This window comes from Artemia sp. Qi Xiang Cuo, chromosome 15 (assembly GCF_049724085.1).
Source record: "Artemia sp. Qi Xiang Cuo chromosome 15, ASM4972408v1, whole genome shotgun sequence".
NCBI lineage: Eukaryota > Metazoa > Arthropoda > Branchiopoda > Anostraca > Artemiidae > Artemia > Artemia sp. Qi Xiang Cuo.
The window spans coordinates 53,244,932-53,267,177 of record NC_142808.1 but is presented as its reverse complement, the minus strand read 5'-3'; the positions used below and the strand labels follow the sequence as shown (position 1 = coordinate 53,267,177).

Below are 22,246 nucleotides of genomic sequence, written 5' to 3'. Positions count from 1 at the left end.
CCGCCATAGATGCACACAAGCCTGATCTTTAAGGGGAGGAGGCCAAAAGATGATAACCGCCCATTCTTAGTCGTCAGTTTTTCAATGTTCCCTAGGGATTCTCTGGACAAGGTTCAAAAGGGGAGGGAGATGAATCTTGGGAGGAACGCCCACCTATCTTCTCTCTGTACAGATCCTGTCTATTTTTAAAAGTTCAAATTTAGACAATCTTGGGAGGAACGCCCAACTATCTTATCTCTGTAAAGATCCTGCCTATTTTTAAAAGTTCAAATTTAGAAAATCTTGGGAGGAACGCCCAACTATCTTCTCTCTGTACAGATCCTGTCTATATTTAAAAGTTCAAATTTAGACATGGGTGAAGGTACACAGGCAAATCAAAAGACAGTATGTACTTCCAGAATATCAAAATGATATCTGCTATACATCTGAAATGGCTTTTGGGATGGAGGTAAAACTTTCGAAGCTTTGGGGAGGGGTGGGGCAATAGAACCATAGTAATATGTCAAATCTTTCCTTCGCCTATAGTGTCGCGAAATGTTCTCATTTTTTTGAAGATCTCTGTTTTTAAAAATTTGAAGAAAAAATGTAATTCTTAAAATATATATATATATAGAAAAAAATAAGTGCTACTCACTCTATTTCTTTGTAGTAATTTGAAAAGAGTCCAGCAGGTATATATTTCTTTTTCTGGGCTTGGATCTTCTTTTGTGGAGATTTTTTTCCGGAATCCTCTTCTTCTGGAGAAGTAGCACAATCTACGTCACTGGCTAGTTCCAAAGGATAATCACATGGAGGAAGACAGCCATCAGACATACTAAAGAAGGAAAAACCTTTTACTATGTTATTTGGAAATTATTTAGTTATTTTATTTGGACTAGACCTAATTTTATTATAGACTTTATATTATTTAGTAGACCTTTGTATTATTATGCTAAACTTAATAGTGTTTAGAATGTATTAGTTATTTTATTTATTTCTATTTAGTTATTTTATTTAGACAGAAGTTGATTTTATAATAGACTTATTATTATTTAATGGATTTTATATTATTTAGTAGACTTTATATTATTATACTACATTTAATGTTGTTTCGAATGTATTAGTTATTTTATTTATTTCTATTCAGAAATTATCTAGTTACTTAGAACAATCACTCAGAAAAATTCCAATAAGCAATGTTTTATTTTGTTTTTGCCAAAAATCAATGAATAAAAAAAAACTTAGCTGTAAGTGCACACAGTACTTTTTTTTTTTTTTTATTGTAAAACAAAAAAAAATCAAAAGCCGACTTCGTCACTAGAGCAGTGTCATCCACAAACAACAATTTTTTTTAATCAAAACTAAGCCTTTTTTTCTAAAAATTCAACCATTTTATTAACAAAAAGATCAAAAAATGAGGTGGCAAATCGATAAGGTAAAATAGTTCGGTGAACATAATATTATATTTACAATATCGATATAATATTAGATATCCAATATTAAAAATATTAGAAATATAATATTAAATTTACAGTGGATTTATAATATCAAATCCACTGAACAGGATTTCATCATTAGAACAGTGTCATCCCCAAACAACGAAATTCTTTATTCCCTGACTCATTTTGGAGCCCATCTTTTTTCTAAATGTTTTCGTACCTTCTTAAAAAAAAATCAAAGTGACGAGGCGCTTCCCTTCTTTACTCCTTTCTTAACTTTAAACGGCCTTAAACTAGAGTACTATAAAAATAATAATTAAACTTTAGGGTTTTTCCCGATAGAATTTCGTCCAAAATTCGTTCCAAAAACCATGCCACACAATAGTAGTTAAAACACCAATCCCTAGCCAAGGCTATAAACAAATAACAACAACAATAATAATAATTTTATTATTATTTTATAATAATAATATATAATATTTATATATATATATATATATATATATATATATATATATATATATATATATATATATATATATATATATATATATATATATATATATATATTTATATATATATCATATATATATATATCATAAGCTTGGACTGTGAACACCGATCGGGGGGGGGGTGTAGATATATCTATATATATATATATATATATATATATATATATATATATATATATATATATATATATATATATATATATATATATATATATATATATATATATATATATATATATATATATATATATATATATATATATATATATATATATATATATATATATATATATATATATATATATATATATATATATATATATATATATATATATACATATATATTATATATATATTTATATATATCATATTTATATATATATCATAAGCTTGGACTGTGAACACCGATCGGGGGGGGGGGGGTAAAGCAAAGCATATACTAAATACGTAACCTAAACTAGGTACCTTTATTTGCCCGTTCAACCCCCATAAACTAAAGTTTAAATCTTTGTCACGGAGTGAGCAATACCTCACAAGGCAGCAAAAACCTGTTTTTCATAACCTATTTTTACCTGCATTTTTGAGATTTCGAAGCTGTCTTTCTCGCGTGTTTACCGGATGCTTAATATGTACCTCATTTTTTAATCTATTCCTTGATCCGTGTTTTACCCCTTTCTGTGATTCTACCCTCCGTCCGCCCCATCCTCCCTATTTCAGAAAAAATACTTTAAAGCTAAAATAAAAAATAATAATACCGAAAGTATACTTTATGGTGAAACCATAAAGTTTGCTACACTAGTTTTTTTCAAACGATTTTTTTTAACAGCTAAGCATTGTTTTAGACTTAAATAAAAAACATTTTAAGAGTAGGGGCTAAAACACAGAGTAGGGGCTAAAACACTAATCCTTAGGCTATTACACATGAATAATAAAAAATCCAAGCCAAGCTTTTAATTTTTGACAAAAGTTTTTTTCATGGATATTTGTGCATTACTATTTTTGTAACAGTATATCGTCAACAATAGATGAAAACAGATTTGACCCTTATGTAGGGAAAAGGGGGTGGAAGGGAGAAAAGTGTATTTTCAAGTAACAGTTATTTTAATTACGGGAGCATAGCAGGGGGGGGGGGGGTAGGCTTAGAATATCTCAAAAACACAAAAACATGGAGCTAAACACATACACCCCACTTCCAGCGACCATGCGAATTGAAAATAAAAGATCAGCTGAAAAAAAAAATAGAAAAATAAATAAGTAAGTAATAATTAAGTAAGTAAATAAATAATTAAATAAGACACAATTAAAGAAGAAATGGCCCCATTTCTTTGCTAAGGTGCTATAATCTAACGTATAAGTTTCAAACCTGTAATTAAGATCGTCCAAACATTAAGACATACATTAAATATTAGCCTAATGCAAACCCGAACAAATTCAAATTTAAAGGGAAATCAATATTTTAAAATATAAGTGACAATTTTGGCCACAAAAGCGACAAAAGATGTGTCAAAAGCGGAATAAAATGTTAAAAGAATGAACAGAAAAGAGCTGAAAATAACATTTTTAAGAGGGGAGAGGGAATTCGGGATGGGGGGGGGGGGGGTAAGATAAGAAGAAAGAGCACAAAAATCTTCAGATTTTGGCTCTTCAAAGTGTATGTACCAGCGAACAGAGAGGTGTGTATGAAGAATAAGAAATTCAGTTACCCCCCCCCCCCATGACTTTTACTAAAAGTTACAACTCGATCACCAGGCAATGGGACGAGCCAGGTTAGACTTGGCAAAGCAAACTTAGGATATACTTGATTTACAAAGAAAAAAATTTCTCCTCTTTTAATCAAATTCTTTATCCATTCTCACGGACATTTTAGTTTAATTTTGACGCCCAATTAATTTGTTCAATTTTAATTTGAAAAGCTTAATGTAAATTTTTATTGTACCCCTTCATATTTATTTTGTAAATATTTTTAGAAGCAAAACGTCAAGTTTGAAGCTCGGAACCAAGCACCTGTGATTATGAACAGTGTTGCCTCCCGGTAAAAAAAAAACACAATATATTATAGTTTTTTTTCTGGTTGATGTAGTGATTTTCTTCAATAATCTAGTGATTTATGTGCAAATTTGGGGATTTGTCTGTTTAGGCAATATGAAAAATCACTGAAAATAATTATAAATGACTAGGGGTGGCAACCCTGATTATGAACCCTATAGATAACACGCTTAGGCGACACAGCGAGCGGGGTATGCACAGGGTTGCCACCACGGTCAGTTCTTAAAGTGCTACGATTGCCCGGATGTGCGTGCTACATAGCGATTTAAGGTGCTTAGTCAAAAATTTTCTGTCGCAGCTTAGAACGCGATAGGCGCAAGGTCCGTTTAAGTGTATTTAGACTAGTTTTTAGGTTAAAATTTAATCTTGTTTAAAAATGAATAAATTAATTGTTTAAATAATTGTTTAAAAGAATAAAAATGTAGCTGATTACAAAAAAATGTAGCTGATTAGAAACAATGTCAAAATGTCATAAAAAATGTAGCTGTAGGAGCGCTAAATGGGAAATTTACATGCACACGCCGTATTGTCACACATAAAAAATTGTTGTGACGACATAAAAATGTCGTCAAAATTTTGACGCGAGACACATTGCATATTATATGTCATTATTTTCAATTTGGTCATATAAGAGGAAAAGTGCTAGATTCAATGTAGCACGTGCTACAGTACTACACATTATGAATATAGCATTTTTGTGATACAGGTGGCAACCCAGGGTATGCGATTGCTGCCACTTACGAATATATTTCCTAAATCTAGGGGAGGTATAACTTTATTTTGTCAATTTCTCAAAAAAAAAAAATTACTAAAAAGGTTTACTTGGTTTTACACCTTTGGTACATTTAAACATGGTTAAATAAACAGATTTGCTATAAATAGGTTTTTTCTATAGTCACAGACACAGATAAATATACAGATAGATATACGTAAGATAATTAAAAAAACAATAATAAGGAATAAAAAAAAGAGAATTATATAAACGTTTATAAGGAGCCAATCAGCAGAAAAATAGAATAATATCAGCTAAAAGACACGAAATGCTTAAGAGAATAATAATAATGAAAAAAACGAATAAAAGAGGTAAAAAAAGACTTACTCGTCACCATCGGATATGACCGATGCTGCACCAGGAGCTGGGGAAATAATCCTACTTCGTAGCGAACGCTGAACAGGAGGCAGCTCCTCAGTAAGAGACTCGTGTCCTGAGCTGGCCCTAGTCCTCAAAGGACGTTGAAGGTGAACAATCCTCCTTCTTCTTAACTGTGCTATTTTCACTGCTTTCACTTTCACCTTTTTTCTACAAGTTCGAGCAGTTTTATCACTATTCACAACCACTGAAGTTACCTCTTTTGAGCTCATTTTAGCATCACTCGAATCATCTGCCACTGTTGAGCTTGTCTTAATCATATCACTTTCGGATTCGGTCACAGTGGGCCCAATTCGCTTTTTCTTCTTTTTATTTGGGAATCCTGTTCTGTTGATTTTCTTTCTTTTCGTCTTCTTCATCGACAAAGAGGTAACTTGGGGAGCACCATCTACATTTGTAATTTTAAGCATGATCTTTGGAACTGGATTTAAAATTGGTATCACATCAGGTAATGCGTGTATTTGGGCTAGAGGAGCTTCCTCCAGAATTTGTATGTGGTTTTCTACAAGATCGCAAGAGGTTTGAGAGGATTCAGATTGGGGTTGCAGTAGATGACGCTTCTTTGGAGATATCATTTTATTATTTAGGGAAGGGTCTGGATCTACAACACGTCTTTTCATATTCCGTTTGCCTGAAAAAAAGATATACTGAGCTATAATACGAGAATTAAAAACCCCCTCCGCCCCCCCCCCCCATTGATACGGCCTTGAGAGCAGCAAGCAGTTTTTTCAAAGAATTGGTCTGAAATTCCAAAAATGGCAGGTTTAGGCTACTATTTCTCCAATTTTTACTCGAGGGAGAGAGGCTCCTTCATTCAGTCTTTGAAAGAGCCCTCCAATCCCTCGCCCTCCTAAAGGTAGATGTATATACGTCTTATATACCTGAATAGTGGCAGGGGTAAACCCAGCCGAGAACCTAAGAGGAAGGAGGCGGAGAGTTTTTCAGGATATCTAATATTCCATAAGCATGTAGTTTTATTTCAAAAGAACTTGATGCACTTTTCCACTGGGTATTACAAGACCCTCAAACAGAGTTGGACGAGCGGGATGGAAGAAAAAAAAATTTAATATTCACAGCTCAGACAGAATCACAAATGAAAAAGTCCACAAACTTGCCAACTAGCCTCTGGTTACTGATATCACTAGAGCTCGGGGGTGGAGATACTCAGCCATGTTCTCCGAAAGCAGGACACTCAGACCCTAAAAACCACTTTACATTGGTACCCAAACAGAAGTCGAAGAGGGAGAAGACCTTGGAACACTTTGCGACGAACATACCAGCCTGATCTGCGCATTATCCATGCTTCTCTTCAACCCGATTGAAAAGACATATACCCAGCAGCCCAAATCAGAAAAAATTGGTGAAGTCCCGTGGATGCCCTGGGTGCCTCTGGCGGCAGAGGCGGATCTAAGTTCTAAGGTAAGGTAATAAATATTCCCAAATAATGGTAAGTAGAACCAAAAATTTATAAGAAAAGGGGAGCAGAATTTTTCAGGCCATCTAGAAGTCATAAACGTGTATTTTTACCAAAAATAACTTATTGATCGCATCCTTTGGGATTGTTTACGAGACCTTAAAACAGCACTGGACGAGCTGGGTGATGGGGTTTGGGGGGTGGTAAGGCATTTTCTAGTGATAGAAGGGAAAATCTGAGATCTTTACAAGCAATTTTATCAGATAAAAAAGGGATCCAATGAAAACAAAAAATTATCTGCGTTTTGTTATACTTTAAAGTTAGTTCAGCTAATTTAAAGTATATAGCCAGCACACATTATTCCTAAAAACCTAATATTAATACTAAAGACAAGTGTCCTAAATAATATGAATCATGAAACGTGAAATGTAATATGAAATGTAAATGAATGATATGAAAAGATGAAATGACATGTAAAATGTAAATATAATGAATCATGAGACGTGAAATGTAATGTGTATATATAATGTGTTATGAAACGTGAAATGTAAAATGAAATGCAAATTAATGAAATGAAAAAATTAAATGAAATGTAATATATAGACATAATGAAGCATGAAATGTGAAATGTAAAATAAAAATAAATGAATGAAATGTAGTGTAATATGTAAATATAACGAATCATGAAACATGAAATGCAAAATGAAACGGAAATGAATGAAATGAAAAAATGCAATGTAAAATGAAATGTAAATGAATGAAATTAAAAAGATGAAATGAAATGTAATATGTAAATATAATGAATCATGGAAAGTGAAATTTAAAATTAAATGTAAATGAATGAAACGAAAAGATGAAATGCAATCAGTAAATATAGTGAATCATGAAACATTAAATGTAAAATGAAATTTAACGAGAGATTATGAAAGGAGGTTAAATTAAATATTGAAGGGGGTGCTGCCACCACCATTATGTGTAGCATTCTATTCTTGGTTTTAATTAGGCTTTATTTACCATTGCACTCCATCGTTAAGGTTTCCTTTTTCATTCATAGCAATTTCTTTCATTTTGAATTTAAGTTTTATATGATTTGATTTCAGGTTCTAGGGGTTTCTAATCTTTTAAGTTTTCTAAATTCCTTTCTCTGAAAAAACGTAATTAACGTTTCATTTCCCTGATAATACATTCTTGATGAATTCAGGAGTCTAGTAACACGGCGATATATATATATATATATATATATATATATATATATATATATATATATATATATATATATATATATATATATATATATATATATATATATATATATATATATATATATATATATATATATATATATATATATATATATATATATATATATATAACCTTAGAAATTGATGGTTTGAAGCTATGGTTAAAGAGTCACTAGTGTCAACAGAAAAAGCTATTAACGACATCTAGCGTAGTTTAGAAATTCAAATATGTGTACAGACTCCCTAGACTCAGGTTAAAATTCATGGAGCTTGCTGGCAAACTACCCCATGGGACCAAAAAGTATTTGTCTGCCCACGATGCCCTTACTTGTTAGGTGTTTTTTTCGTACGTTTTTGTACTGTGTACGGTTGAAGTGTTTATTTCTTTTCTCTTTGTCACTCCGCTGTCTTTTGCACCGGTTATAAATATACTATTACCCTATTATTAATACTAGCAAATACCTTTCACATCTTCTGGTGATGGCTGCAGAGTACCACTAGCGACGGGTTGATCATTTTGTGTTACAGTACTGCCATCTTCAACAGAACCATCAAGTTGATTTGACTTGGGTGAATCAGCCTTTGCTTCTGTTAAATGATGGTGGCGCTTTTTCAGAGGAAGATGCTGCTCAACAGTGTTGATTTTCACCTAAACAATATAAGATTATACTAGTATATATTATTTTATATAAATTTTTATAAACATAATTTTTTTATTAGTATTAGTTAATTGCATTTATAATCTTGTATTAATATTATATTAATACATGAAAAACAGGTTTTTTTTTTGTGGCGAACTAATGTGTAAAATCGAATTCTACAACAAGTTTGTGGGGAGGGAGGGGGGGGGTCTTAAATTAGAAATTAGCCTTAATCATACAACTGCATAGGGGGTGGTAAACATTTATGGTGGGTTAGCTCTCAATTATCCTGGATGCGTAATTGATCTGTTACTCTGTTTAACTCTTGGTTTGAATACAGGAATGTAACAGCATACTATAAACAACAAGAAGGTACTTGTATGATATATCCCCTATCTATTATTCTTCGAATGTTTCGCCAAGGTGTATGTGATTTCTGAGTCGGTAACCCCTCGTTTTTAAATCTTGCTGGTATGTTATCATTAGTTTCCCAGTTTTGACTGGGAATCCCACAATTCATTACTCAGATATTTTATGTGAACTTCGTCCTACTTTAAGACCGGGTTACAGCATTCTACCAAATTTCGAACTCCGCTCCAATGAATGAACGTCTGGTATTTGTATGATATAGCCCCTACCTTATATTCTTCGAATATGTTTCTCTGACGCTCAATCCTAATGAAATATACTGAAATATGATAAAAACATAATACATTCGAAACAAATTTGGGCTATATATTTGCACATTAGGGGGGGGGGTAAAGTATAGCAGTTTTGCACGCCTAATGTGCTAGGTAAAATTATTCTGCATATCATATAGTAAGAACTGTTTTCTAACTTCAAACTGTCAAAACGATCCCCCCCGCACCCCCTAAAGTGCAAATATATAGCCCAAATTTTATATTTTCCATCTATTCTGTCACTTCTCTTTGTCTTGTATCACACTAAGCTGAAATAAACTAACAAAAAACCGGTTCTATAACGCGTCAATGAATGAAAAATTTGAGCGGTAGGGGGTTTATCATACAAGTACCAAGAAGAAAAATGGAGCAACAGACTAAAAAATATATTTTTTAGCTAATCTAAAAGGGGGAAATATTTTTCTTTCTTTTTCAATGAAAATTAAAAAACAACAACATATTTTACCAAAACGTATTTATGATAATTCGACGCAAAATTTAAAAATTTAAGCGGAGGGGAAAATGAAGCAGCTGACGCAAATGAAAATCAGCCTTGACAACACACCAATTTTATGCCACCCCAACAATTAAATTTGACATTAAATTTGACAAAAGATATCAAATTTGACAAAAAGACAAATGACGAAAGGAAAAAGGACAAAAATAAAACACAAACAATCAATTAGAAGAAAAACATAAGAAATGGCTGAAACTTTGACATGGAAGGCTCGGACGGCTCCTCATGGAAGACTCGGACTGCTCCTTATGAAAGGCTCAGACTGCTCCTCATGGAAGAATCGGACGGCTCCTCATGAAAGGCTCAGACTACTCCTCATGGAAGACTCGGACGGCTCCTCATGGAAGACTCTGACGGCTCCTTATGTAAGTCTCAGACTTCTCCTCATGGAAGTCACTGACATCTCCTCATGAAAGGCTCGGACTGCTCCACCTGGAAGACTCTGACGGCTCCGTATGAAAGGCACTGACTGCTCCACGTGGTAGACTCGGACGTCTCATCATGAATGTCTCATACGGCTCCCCATGGAAGTCTCTGACGGCTCCTCATGGAAGACTCGGACGGCTCCTCATGAAAGGCACAGACTGCTCCACGTGGAAGACTTGGACGGCTCATCATGAAAGGCTCAGACGGCTCCCCCTGGAAGACTCGGACTGCTCCACGTGGAAGACTCTGACGGCTCCTTATGAAAGGCTCAGACTGCTCCTCATGAAAGAACCGGATGTCTCATCATGGAAGGCTCAGACGGCTCCTCATGGAAGACTCGGACGTCTCCTCCTGGACGTCTCGGACGGCTCCTGATGAAAGGCTCAGACTGCTCCTCATGGAAGACTCGGACGGCTCCTCATGAAAGGCTCGGACGGCTCCCCATGGAAGACTCAGACGGCTCCAAATGGAAGACTTGGGCCAGCTTGTCATTACATAAGGAGCATTAGAATTCTGCAATATTTTCTATGCTTATACCACGGTGGTAAATAAAGTATCTTAAATACCGAAAATACACTAAGTAGAAAGCTCAGATATCTCGATTTTATTCAAAATCGAGGAGTATATAAAATTCCACAATGCTTTCCACAATTCTTTGTTATAGTTTCTATAATTTTGTTACTAAAGTATTATATTTTCATCCTATTTTGGTGTATTTTATTATGATTAACCTAACTTCACTTTTTGAGTATGGTCGCTATAATACACAAGTACCAAAACAGAAACTGCAAATCGGAAAAAGTTCACAGATTTTAAAACCTCGAAGAAGAAGGGCAAGATAGAGAACATGGAGAAAGGCAACTGTATTAAAAAGGGAACCTAAAATATCGCGACGATAGACATCACGTAGCAGTATTATTGCACCAAATGCCTTTCTTATTTTTTTTCTTCAATATTTAAAATTTGCTTGACTTCAAACCTCAAGCCGAAGCACAAGAAAGTAGCTCCAGACAAACAACACTACCAGAAACCGGAAATGAAATACTCCTGTCACAAATTAGAGACGGCAAATGTTTTAAATTGTTATGGTTATGGTAGGGCAAAATTATAAATTATGCAATGTAAGTCAAGACGGTAGGCTACTTGTTAAGAATCCAGTAGTCAGGTGGGAAGTGTTTCGTTACTGCTAATTAAATAAAACAAAATAGGATTAAAATATAATAGTTCAGAAACAAATTTGGGCTATATATTTGCCCATTAGGTGGGGGGGATGGTAAAGCATAGCATATATTAAATACGTAACCTAACCAAAACAAACCTAGGTACCTTTTATTCCCTCTAAACCCCAAAAAACTAAAGTTTAAATATTATTCCCGGAGTGAGAAACCCTGTGTTTATACAGCGTCTCATATAAGTACTGGGTAATGTCTATCTGATTTTTGCAATACAATTCTCGCGTGTTTTCTGGATTCTTAACAAGTACTGATTTTGGTTCCACTGTAGAGGGGGTGCCCTGTGACGGAAGCACAACCTAAAAATGTGGACAGGCAGGTGATTTTTAATCGTAATTAATAAAAAAAAACTTTCCAAATAAGAATTTTTTCAAGAAAGGTAAAAAGCCATGCTAAACTTAAAAAGAAAAGAAATAAATTCCTATAATAGTTCAAATTCAAAACGACCCGAAATTACTATGAAAGAATAAATGAAACCCTAAACGAAAAGAAATTAAATAAACAATCATAGCAAACAAAGAGATAAGATATATTAATATAAATAAATAAATAAATCTTCAAGTCAAACTTAAAACGAACAACATTACTACAAACATGAGTTTGGCTACTGTTCCTATCCCCGCCCCTAGCCATAAAAGTGTAACCCAGTTGTGTCATTCGCGTTTTACTGAAAACTATATGTATCTTGAATTGCGTGTTTGCGTTTTTCAGAACAACGAGGAAAAATGAAAAATAAATCACTATAATAATCAAGATGACTGGAGAGAACTACTTCAACATAAACTGAATATTAATTTATTATGATACTAATTCCTAAAAATTCAGCAATTATAGATTTCATTTCACTGCAATTTCTAAATTTGTTTTAAACGTTGTAAATCAAAAAGAAAATACTTGGAACATAATTCGACTTCAGTAAAGCGCAAATGACGCAATAGGCTTTAGTCTTACGTTTAGGGAAGGGGAAAGTGGATAAATCCAAGTTTGCAGAAATTGTTGTTCGTTTCAGGTTTGACTTGATTCAATTTAATTTTTACTCGTTCTAAGATTTATTTTATCATTATATTTGTACCTGTTATCTTTATGGTAGCTATGATAGTTCAGTTTAATTTCTGCTCGGTTCGGGCTTCATTTATTCGGGCTTCATTTATTCGGACTTGTTTCGGGCTTCATTTATTCGGACTTGTTTCGGGCTTCATTTATTCGGGCTTCATTTATTCGGACTTGTTTCGGGCTTCATTTATTCGGGCTTCATTTATTCGGACTTGTTTCGGGCTTCATTTATTCGGGCTTCATTTATTCGGACTTGTTTCGGGCTTCATTTATTCGGGCTTCATTTATTCGGACTTGTTTCGGGCTTCATTTATTCGGGCTTCATTTATTCGGACTTGTTTCGGGCTTCATTACTTGTTTCGGGCTTCATTTATTCGGGCTTCATTTATTCGGACTTGTTTCGGGCTTCATTTATTCGGGCTTGAATAGTAGTGTATGGTCGTTTGGGTTTGAATTATTATATTAGTTTATTTCTGATAGTATTACGTTTAATGTGGCTCTTTACTTGTCTATGAAAAACCACTTTTCCGTAGGTCTCCTCACAGGTATGAACCCATTCATTTAAATAAAGATTGTTGTCAACGCAAATCTAGCAGTGTGCAGCGTTGTGACTATTTCCGAGTTGCCAATAGAGCTTGGTTTCTGTTACAGTATATATAATTAGCAGCATGATCTTTCCCTATTTCACCCATTATAAAAACCCGGACCGAGGTGCGAGTGCTCCAGAGAACGTATAAAAACTTGCGACATTAGATCTTTTCACGGGTAGTCAAGTCAGATCTCTCTTAAACGCGAAACTTGGCTTCGACATTGGAACACTAATTTTGAAGAAACTAATTTTAAATTAATTGTTTCAATAAATACATGAAAATCGGTAATTAGTAGTGTAATGTTATTATTAGATGTTTTTAGGAATTAAAAATAGGTTTCGAAGTCTCAAGTTGGTTTCAAAGGCATTTTGCGAAAGTTTCTGCCAAAATACGTGTTCCAGGGTAATTGGACCGCTGATGGCGGATCAAATGAGAGGATCTGTTTGTACGCGCCGATATAAATATATAACACTTGACAGTTGAACGGAAACATATGACATGAAATCTTTGAAATGTATAGCTAAAATGTATTATTTCTTATAGATCCCCGTTAGAAAAAGTTTTAGAAAAATTTTGGAAATTGTGCGGTAAAAGGTCTAAGATTATACAGACTCAGCAGTAAAAAATGCATTTTATTTATTTTCTGGTAAACAAACTGGAAGAATATTCTATAATAGGAGCTTAAAGCCCCGTAAAATTTTGGATCTGCCACTAAAATGTGTGATGTCCTTCAATTTTCTGAAAACTCCCTAAGAATTTTATCTAAAACACTTATTAACAGACGTTTGTTATTTTCTTGGAAAAGACTATTGTGGCAACTTTTACCACAGCAACCAATAATTAGAACCCAAGTCCTAGAATTGGTCTCAATCAGGAACCCTTATCGCTATCTAAATTTACAAAGTGCAGAGATTTTCAAACAGAGGTGTTTATTGTTTAAAGTTCAGGAAAGGTCTGCCCATTTCATACGAAAACATTGATTGAAAACGAAACCAGTCTTATCTCGGCTCTCCGCCAAAACAGGTAATTAGCCTTTTCAAGTTTCACAGGAACTACAATCTGAGAAAATAAATATCACGACTTGAAAAAAAAATGATAAACCATCCAGTGGCGGATCCAGAGAGGGGGGCGAGGGGCCCCCTCCCCTAAAGTAGTGTAATTTACTTAATTATCGCTAGTTTGTATTAATTAAACTTGCTCCTAACGTAATTTTATTGGATCAACCTATTTTGCGCCCCCCTAAAAAATCCTGGATCCGCCCCTGAAACCATCACACCCATTCCACAAGTTATTAGAAGAAAAAAAATTCCTTATTTTCACAAATTTCATCAACCCCCCGCCCCTTTTTTAAAAAATCCTATATAGGCCAATCATTTAATTCCACTGTATATTAATAATAGATTAAGTCATAATTTGTATATAAATTAAGTCATACATGTGAGATGGGACAGTTGCAAGCCACTTGGCCGGCTCACCAAGTTTTTTCTGCTTTCGCAATTACGAATAATGCAATTTCTAGCCATTTCTCATTGATTGACGCATACACACTAACCCGCTAATGCATAAATAAGTGGGAGGAGCTTTTTTGTTCGCACCGAGAGTGAAGAGCCAGAAATCATCTGCGGTAAACATACTGCCTAATTATATAAACTGTGGTTTCTGTTAAGCAAAATTATGAGACAAATTATCCGCTTTTGAATAAGGTCGGGATAGAAAAATATCTAAGGATATCCATTGTCTATCCAAATGTCTTGTTGGATAGAAATAAGTCTAAGCCAATATTTCTCTAGTTTTTCATATCTACGGCTTGCGATTGAAATATCTTATTCTAATTAATTATTTCTATTTAGTTTCTTTTGATTTATTTCAACATCCCCCATCAACATTCCCTGAAAGTTTCAACTGGCCGTTCCTGGGATATTGCAGACACGCTGTTCTGACAACCGGGATGTACATAGTATTTTTTCATTGACCTCGAAATCCCCCTAAACATTATCAGAAAGTTATCAGAAAGTCAACTTAATACCCTTTACTGTTCCTAAGACGCTAAACACAAATTTAAACATCTGGATGTGCATAGTATGTTTTGCTTTCCTTTAAGATACCCTGGAAGTTTTTACTACATATCATTAGCCAATCGATCTTCAGATACTGCACATTATCCCTTTTGACAACCAGGATGCACATAGTTGTATTTTCGTTAGGTTCAACATCCGCCTCAACTGTAATTAAATAAAAAACAAGTTTTTTTTTCAACTGAAAGTAAGGAGCAACATTAAAACTTAAAACGAACAGAATTTATTACGTATATGACAAGGAAACATGTTAAGAAAACAATTCTTACTTCGTAATATGCAGAATAACTGTAGCTAATATATTTTGCATGCAGCCCCACTATACTTTACCTTGACCCCCCCCCCCAATGTGCAAGTATATAGCCCAAATTATATATTCATTAATGCATTCTGCCACCCGTCACTTATTTTTCCGGTTCTTGTTTCGTCAAATTTGACTCAACTTACAGGCACACGGGTTGAAACAAGAAAGTCACATTGGGAGAATAGATGGGAAATATATAGTTTGGGTTAAATATTTGCACATTAGGGAGGAGGGGGGTAAATTTAGCGGGGCTGGATGCAAAATGTGTTAGCTACAATTTTTCTGCAAATTATGAAGCAAAATTTGTTTCTTAACAGATTTCCTTCCCAATAGTCCCGATTATAGACTAATAATAGAATATATATAATCACTAGCTATAACAGATTAAACAACTTACATTACGTTTTTTGGATTCCGCAATCCGATACTTAAATAAAATTTGCTTTTTCATGCTTATTATAGAGAAGCAGAGATTAAATCCTTCAAAAATAATATAAAAGGAGCTAGCAATAACTGAATAACCAAAACAATCGAACATGATACCACAATTATTTTATTCCACAAGTATCGCCTTATAATCACCCTGAATGAATTATGTTGAAACACCCAACTCTCAAGACAAACCATTAAAAAAAAGGGATAAAAGACACATGGCATCTTTGGTTTTTGAAAATAGCAATTGACCTAGCAACAAATACTTTTAAAAAAAGATCAAATTCAGGGGCGCCAACTTTCAAAAATTATATACACCGGTTAGCGAGAGCCAAGGGTGGCGAAAACTTTGCCAAGCGTGACAGAAATTGTTCCAAGCGTTCTGAGATTTAGACCATGAGACAGAATATTCATCTCTTTGGATCAAGAATGTCGGTGCAGAGCAAAGAGCAGGCTACATATGCACAAACAGAAGGCTTTGGGGTATGGGGAATGCTCAACTCCTCAACTGTCATTATTTGAAGAAAATTTATATTCTAATCCCACCATCATATAAATGAAACCAAGACTGGCTGCTTTTTGATACCAATAGATACATCAAAAGAATCAGATTTTAATGCTGATTTCCGATGTATAAATTTCTTCAAGTTTAGTCCTACCTATCAAAAGTTACGCGCCTGAGAAAATTTGGATGATTTTCGAAAAAAGAGAGAAAGACCCCCAAAAAGTTATATAACCTTAATGAAAATCACACCATCATATTCAGCGTATCAGAGAACCCTACTGTAGAAGTTTCAAACACCTATCTACAAAAATGTAGAATTTTGCATTTTTTGCCAGAAGAAAGATCACGGATGCGTGTTTATTTGTTTGTTTTTTTTCCAGGGGTGATCGTATCGACCCAGTGGTCCTAGAATATCTCGGGAGGGCTCATTCAAACGGAAATTAAAAGTTCTAGTGCCCTTTTTAAGTGAAAAAAAAAATGGAGGGCAACTAGGCCCCTTCCCACGCTCATTTTTTCCCCAAAGTCAACCGATCCAAATTTTGAGATAGCCATTTTGTTCAGCATGGTCGAAAATACGATAACTATGTCTTTTAGGATGACTTAATCCCCCGAAGTCCCCAGGGGGAGGACTGAAAGTTATGAATTTTACCCAATGTTAACATATAGTATTGGTTATTGGGAAGTATACAGACGTTTTCAGAGAGGATTTTTTCTGGTGGTAGGGGGGGGAGTGGGTCGGGGGTTACGTGGGAGGATCTTACCATGAAGGAATTTTTCATGGAAGACGGGACATTGCTATGAAGGGGTTTGACTATCTCACAACTCTATTTTTTTAGCAATAGAAGCCTTAGCGTAAAGAGCAAGGCCTTGAGGAGGGGACAGCCCCTTTCATATACGGAATAATTTCTGTTCGTTTTAAGTTTTAATGTCGCTCCTACTTTCAGTTAAAAAAAGCCTGTTTTTTATATTTAATTTTGGACAGGACCTAACCTATACAGGGGGCCATTAATTGCTTGTCAGGATTTACTTTCCAAGTCTAGCCAATTCCTGCAGTCCCGCGAATTTCAGATGGAAAGCTAAGTCGGTTCCCGATACTCTTACAATTTAATGTTACAAAAAAAGTTTTTAAAAGTTAAAGAAAAGATAAAAATATTAAAAGTTAAAGCTAAAAGTTAAAAAGATAAAAGTTAAAGAAAGCAGCGTTCCTGAAGGTTTAAAATGAAAAATACAGGAAAAAGTACAAAATCATCCAGCAATAATCAAAAGATGGTCAAAAAGGTAAAATTTATCACAAAAGCTATTAGGCTACTGTATCTAGGCAAAACCAACCATCCAATCAAACATAAACACAACCAACATTTTCGTGGTGAAAAAAGCAACAACAGTGTTTTTTATAGGGGAGGGTGGCGGGGAGTCTTTAAAATCACTTTTCTGTGGCAGCGCGGCAGTGGAGTGCACCTGGCACTTTGGCAATAAATCACATCAGTCCAGAATTTGTTAAGACAAAAATCATTCAGTGATAATTTATTCCGCCCTTTGGCATTGTACACCCCTAGGCCCAGGCCTAGTGGGCCTATCGGTAAATCCGGGCCTGTGCGTACCTAAATTACGTGCGGACATAATCCATAGCAGGTTGAAAGCCCTAGTGAATTATTCTCAGCCTCGGTAACTTATTTACCGAGGTTTTCGATCCTACATTTTTGGGGAATGGCGTGTATCAAGGCATCTACCGCAACAGGTTCTCAAACTTGGTTCAATTTGAGAGCTAATTTACAAGTTGTAGGAGCTAATGTAGGCTACCTTCCCAAGGTCCAAACGACCCAACTTCTTTAGAGGAAATTGCTCCTAAATTATTGACTTAAGTGCAACCAGTGGCGGATCCAGGATTGGATGGTGGCAATACTGACTCAGTGGCGGCAGGATTTTTTTTATGATTTTTTTTTTAGGGGATGGCGCAAAATAGGTCGAGTAAAATTTGTAATTTTACTCTTTTTTTTATCGATAGTTTATGGCCTAACAGTCTTTCCCCAAGGCCTCTACCCACGGCTGTATCCAGGATTTTTTTTTCGGAGGGGGTTTTACTAAAAAAAAAATTGGGGGGGGGGGGGTTGTTACACAAAAAAAACTCAAAAACGCATACAAAATTTGTTTGTGTCCATTTTTGGAGTCAGACAAACATTTCGGGGGGGGGGGTCAAAGTTGTTTCAAGTTTTTTTTTTTTTTTTTAGTTTCAGGACTAATTCAACCTCCATACAGGGAGAAAGGTCCCGAAATTTACAAAAAAAGGTCATTAAACCTCACCGGAGCTTAGTCAGAGTCAATATTTAGCATCCTAACTGTTTCTTTTTAAGAGTAAGAGGTTTATTCGACCTTTTTCGTCAGTGCATCTACAGAAAGCGGCATCAGATCTCGCTAAAATTAGTGGAATAGCTCACAGTTTCGGTTTTCTAGGGTCTATCTCTGATTCGAACTCTACGGGAATACGTATACGGATGGAGCAATACATTTCAAAGTATCTTCTCATCATCCGAATTACTATGACGGGCTCTCGGAATTTAATCGAGCGTTACTAACGGCTACAGTTTCGGGCTTTTGGGGGTTCAATTGTTTTTTGGGCATCTGCAACAGCAACAAGGATATGAGTCTCTAGCAACACTTTTCTTGTGCCTCATTTGAGTAGAAATTCAATTTTTCACTTTTATAATACAAAGATTGTTAAGAGGCAGTGCCCTCCAGAGCGAGAATGAGTGGAGGTAGGTGCTTAAAGACATCTTCCCAGCAGATCATTGAGGCTCCAGATAAACTCCTGAAAGTTTCATTTACCTGACTCAACGTCTTTCTAAGATTGCAAGAATCTCATAAACTAGAATTTTACCAAAACAGCAACATTACCACTCACCACTCCATCCACTCACAATGTCATTACCACTCACAGTCCATCATCACAATTTCTGAAACTGAATTCAACGTTTATGCGAAGAGAGTCACCAGATGTGACTCAAGCGCAAAAGTAAACAATCCTGCTAATGTTCCACATCTGCTCGAATCCCCCTCTAGCCTTGTATCGATTTTTTTCCCTCTACAACTAACACCTTGCTATTTATGTACTATCAAGCAAATAAAATGATGCTAAATAGTATGAATTCTTGCTTAATTTTAATGTTCTTATTTTATTTTTATGATTTCCATCTAACTTTATTTTAATCTAACATATTCTTATTCTATATTCTTATTCTATATTATATTCTATATTCTTATATTCTATATTGTATTCTTATTCTTATTCTATATTATATTCTATATTCTTATATTCTATATAATATTCTTATTCTTATTCTATATTCTTATATTCTATATTATATTCGTATTCTTATTCTATATTCGTATATTCTATATTATATTCTATATTCTTATTTTAATGAGTACCGATGAGATTTCTTTTAGCATTCAAAAACAGTAAGTATCCCCGGAAAGAACAGATTTAAGACCACCTTTTTCCAAATTTAATTGAGCCCCCTGATCAAAGTCTAAAGAAGAAAAAAAAATCCTTTCCAGCAAAAGATTAGAATGCTAAGTAAAAACCTGGGGATATCACATGATTCAGGTTTAATAGCAGACTTGCCAAAATACAATTCTCACTTTAACCTTTTTTTCTCTTCTTGTTCTTCTTTCACCGTGTCGAATAAAGTCGAGATATTCAACTTAGGCAGAATAAATCTGAAGATTTTTTGTTTTACGTGTCAAAATTTCAATTACGTGTCAAAATTTCAGTCCTTGAAGAATAACCTATCTGAAGTTTTTTTTTTTTTTTATAGCCTGTCAAATTAAAACGTTTACATCTTCAATATATTCATGAGAAGAACTGAAATATTTTTCTTTAATAATCCTACCTTTTTTTTTTTTTTTTTTTTGTTGTCTAGAAGGAATTAAGCTGAGAACAAGGCTGAGGACAAGAGAAAAAAAAGTTTATTTTCAACAAAGTTAAACGACAAATAAGGTAAGAAATATCGCCACAGTTTAAACTTCCCGCTAATTTTAGTCTAGCAGCTCAGGGTGACGAACGTGGTCCACAAGTCTCACTTACACCCAAGCATCACTATTTTGGACTACAGTTTAAATTTTCGCTAATTTTACTCTAGCAAATTCAGGGTGAGGAACGTAATCCACAAGTCTCATTTACATAACCCTCAAGTATCACTATTTCGGACCAGTGCGCTTGCACACTGTCAATGCACATGCTATGCACGGATGACGGGCATTCAAAACAGTTCTGATTTCATTCGATTGAATGAATTTCATTAGCTGTCAGTGACCCGCGTTGAAAAGAGCTTACTAGAATTAACTTTCATAGGTTTGTCAGGGGAAAAAGTGTCTGATTAGTCGAAGATGATGTCATATGATCAGTTTCCTCCAATTAAAGACCATTTAAAGATCATCCTATTTCGAATTTGGCACTTCTGGTACAGGTCCTACTGAACATGCGCATGCGCGTTGATAGTAATCTATCTTTTACCATCCCACTCTGCTCCCAGCTTTCACAACTTGCTAAGACTGAGCAAGAAGAGCACCATAAGGTATATGGGTATATAAGGGTATAAGGTATATATGGGTATAAGGTATACTGGGACCAAGAATACCGGCTGCTTCTACTGAGAGGTTATTTCCAAATATAATGCTTCAATTTCCAAAAATCATTGTTTTCCCTTTTTCATTTTTTTGACTGCATAAATAGAATTGAAATAGCCCGCTTACACCCCCGCCGCCTCCATACTCTATCAGACAACCTCTATCGAATATGAACGCGGCGTTGGATCAATATTAAGGAGCGAGCTTAAAAAAGAACTAGAATTTCATTTGCGCATTACTGACTATTTTTAGCTGACTGTTTGTTGTTGTTTTTTTTTGGGGGGGGGGGCAAATAGCAGCTGGTTATGTATTAAATCAGGAGTTAAGCAGGGTTGTGTTCTATCCCCCTTTATATGGACTTTGTGGACGTTTTATTATTTTGATGGACTTTGTCTTAAGGAGCACAGGAAAGACAATGGGAGACCACGGAATCAAATGGGGAGGAAAAAGTCTCCTGGACTTGGATTATGCTGATGATTTAAGCATCCTAGAGGAAAGTGTGAGCAAAATGAATGAACTTTTAGAAGTTTTGCGTGTTCAGGGTGCTAGAATAGATTTGAAAATTAATGTTAAGAAGACAAGTCGCTACTTGTACTAAGGGTACTAATAAGAACCAAAAATTAAAAACATATACGATCTAGTGTGTAAGTTTAAAAGTTTATAGCTTGTGGGCAGCTTCACTTACCTCGGTAGTATTATTAATAAAGATGGTGGGAGCAGTGAAGATGTTAAATATAGAATAGCCAAGGCTCAGGTTGTTTTTTCACAGTTAAAAAAAAAGTCCGGAAGAATAGGAAGACAAGTCTGCAAACCAAGATTAGAATATTAGAAGCTACAGTGATGACAGTTGTCAAATATGGCTCTGAAGCATGGACACTCCGAAAAGCGGATGAAGATTTGCTAGATATTTTCCACAGAAATTGCTTAAGGATTGTTCTGGGTACCCGGCTGACTGATCGTATTTCAAACAATAGGATATACGAAAATGTGGTTCCATACCGCTCTCTAGGGCTATAATGAAAGAAAGGTTGAGGTGGCTAGGGCACGGTGTGCGGATGAAGATGACATATTGCCGAAGATTGTTGTTTTCGGCCAACCATCTGGAGCTAAACGGAAAGCAGGTCGTCCCCGTCTGGGGTGGGAGGACGTCATAAAGAAAGATTTAAAGGAAATGGGAACTTCCTGGGAGGGTGTAAAAAGGGGGGCTTTGAATAGATTGGGGTAGAGGAGGAGTGTGCATAGCTGTTTTGGCCTCAGGCGACTTGGTGCTGCAGTGAGTTGTTAGTAGTAGTAGTAGTTAAGTCTGACTTCACCGTTTGGTAGAATTTGGTTAAATTAAACCAAATGGCAATTTTAGTAACCATGTTCAGAAAGGATTTTATGT

General features: G+C 35.0%; 1 protein-coding gene across 1 annotated transcript in view; it reads right to left on the bottom strand.

Moving 5' to 3' along the window:
• The window catches only part of ash1 (histone-lysine N-methyltransferase ash1), a 175,436-nt gene that overhangs the window by 85,070 nt on the left and 68,120 nt on the right, over positions 1–22,246 (bottom strand). Inside the window, exons 4-6 of the mRNA XM_089101909.1 lie at positions 8,244–8,430; positions 5,076–5,757; positions 635–814 (exon numbers count right to left, since the gene is read on the bottom strand). Of these exons, the coding sequence (XP_088958035.1) occupies positions 635–814; positions 5,076–5,757; positions 8,244–8,430 (1,049 nt within the window). The remainder of the gene's footprint in view (positions 1–634; positions 815–5,075; positions 5,758–8,243; positions 8,431–22,246) is intronic.